The 2,277-nt window shown below is 34.0% G+C and overlaps 1 protein-coding gene across 1 annotated transcript in view; it reads left to right on the top strand.

Moving 5' to 3' along the window:
- LOC106467396 (coagulogen-like) overlaps nucleotides 1–2,072 on the top strand; it is an 8,868-nt gene extending 6,796 nt beyond the window's left edge. The window contains exons 5-6 of the mRNA XM_013927746.2: nucleotides 721–864; nucleotides 1,653–2,072. Coding sequence (XP_013783200.1) covers nucleotides 721–864; nucleotides 1,653–1,797 — 289 coding nt within the window. The 3' untranslated portion in view covers nucleotides 1,798–2,072. The remainder of the gene's footprint in view (nucleotides 1–720; nucleotides 865–1,652) is intronic.
- The last annotated feature ends 205 nt before the right edge of the window (nucleotides 2,073–2,277 follow it).

Raw genomic sequence — 2,277 nt, 5'->3', positions numbered from 1 at the left:
AAGTTTCGTCGGAACGAAGTTACGGAAAGTTAATTAACAAACGGAGACGTAACAATATAATAAATAACCGCGAAGCAATGTTGGAAATACTTTGCTCAAGTATAGGGCTGTAAAAGTTCAGTTAAAAGTTAGCCTACTTCCTTACTCAAGAAATGCGTATGTGTACAACTATACTGTCTATTTTTTGTTCCAATTTTGATGTATGACAAATAGGCTAAATATATACATACACAGTTATCTATATTAATCGAACAAAAACATGAGCGTGATCACGTAAAAAATTTGATTCACGTTCTTGAACGTCGAATCTACTTCGACTGATGAGAAACTGTTTCAATATACAAAAGAGCACCAATAAAGATGAGTCTGAACCATACGTCAGTAACTATTGAATATAGTAGGTACAACTTATATAAAGTAACGCCCGATTAACGTTAAAATAATACAATATCCAGATTAGTTAAACTGTATATGAAAACGTGAAGAAAGACACTTATCACGGAAATGTATCCTCATACTTAAATCGAGTAACGTTATTTGATTAAAACTTCGTCGAACGATTTAACTCTTGAAAATATTTTATAAACATGCCTAGTTTTCAAGTCTATATGTAAAACGTATTTTGAAAGTCTTTAAGTTAGAGTTATCAGTCTAAATTAATTACATCAACACCTAGTGGCTTGTTTTTGAAATATTTGTATTAACAGCATGGATTTTTAGGTTTCACCATTTCCCGAGCGAGTGTCCTGTTTCAGTTAGTGCTTGTGAGCCAACGTTCGGTTATACAACATCTAACGAGCTCAGAATAATTGTACAGGCTCCAAAGGCTGGGTTTAGACAGTGTGTGTGGCAACATAAGTGTCGGTAAGAAATCATTACGTTCATTTCCAAAATATATGGTTACTTTACTTGAGATATTCTACTTTGATATTAAGCTCTGCCCAACCATGGGTATCGAAACCCGATTTTTTGAAGATGGTTCGGTTACCTAAATGCCTTTGAAACACGACAATTACACGCATTATTACCACTAACCTCAAAATATTATACATTATTTGTGTATGTGAATCACTCACGAAAGTTTATTCATTTAGGATCACGAACCGATTCTACCCCCTCTCACATGACTGAATAACCTACACAAACAAAAGTTACGTTCGCCCCCTATGATTACACGTATAAGCCAAATTATGCTAATATCCCAAATTTACAAAGCTGGAACTACAGTTATAAATTTGTTTTTACATAAATAAATTCAAGTAGTACTGAATACGAAAACCTGAATATGAGAACATTTGGTTAAGATCTATGCACTAAAAGAAAAACGCTACGGCCAAAACGACCTTCGTAAATCGATAAAAGTCGTTTGGTGTAGAAAACTTTACCCCCCCCCGAAAAAATCTCTTTCACACAACTTAATTATTTCTTTAGTTTTGTTTTTAAGTTTTTGGTTGAGATGAAGGAAATACCTCATTGATCATTTTATAAGAGATAGTCCAATATGCCCCCCAGTGGCACAGCGGGATGTCTGCAGACTTACAACGCTAGAATCCGGGTTTCGATACCCGTGGTGGGCAGAGCACAGATAGCCCATTGTGTAGCCTTGTGCTTAATTAGAAACAAACAAACAAGAGTCCAATATTTTATTTCAGTGCATATGGTAGTAACTTCTGTCAACGTACCGGGAGGTGCACCCAGCAGAGGTCAGTGGTTCGTTTGGTGACCTACGATTTGGAAAAGGGAGTTTTCTTTTGCGAAAACGTCAGAACATGCTGTGGTTGTCCTTGTAGATCTTAAGCCTAACTCATGGGTTTAGACACCTTAAGGACTATTCAACAATACCTTTTCAAATGTTACTTTTTGATTGTATTTTTTATAACTTTATGATAATTGCTTAAATGTTAAAACATTCTAAACTACAGAACTAGCTTTCAGTAAAATATAGTTTGATTTCATAGTTATAATCGGAAAATAATCATTATTACTTTGTTATACAATCTTTTTTATACTCTGTGTGAATAAATTACTGTATGAAATGTGCTTTGGACATTAAAGTAAAATATGTATGGTTTTTGAAAGCTGTTTATTTACAAGTTCCCAAATCAACACGAACAGCACTCTAGCAATAACTGTACATCAGTTTTTCTAAGATTTTTTGAATGTAATACAGAGGGTCCAATGATCAACACATTGTTTAAAATTATTAAGTTTAGGAGATTTGGATGCCAAGTTTATTACGTATACGTACACAGATGTGTATATCCTAAATATAATTTG

Source organism: Limulus polyphemus, unplaced genomic scaffold (genome assembly GCF_000517525.1).
Source record: "Limulus polyphemus unplaced genomic scaffold, Limulus_polyphemus-2.1.2 Scaffold2598, whole genome shotgun sequence".
NCBI lineage: Eukaryota > Metazoa > Arthropoda > Merostomata > Xiphosura > Limulidae > Limulus > Limulus polyphemus.
Note: the sequence above shows the minus strand (reverse complement) of the source record. Positions and strands in the feature narration are given on the sequence as shown.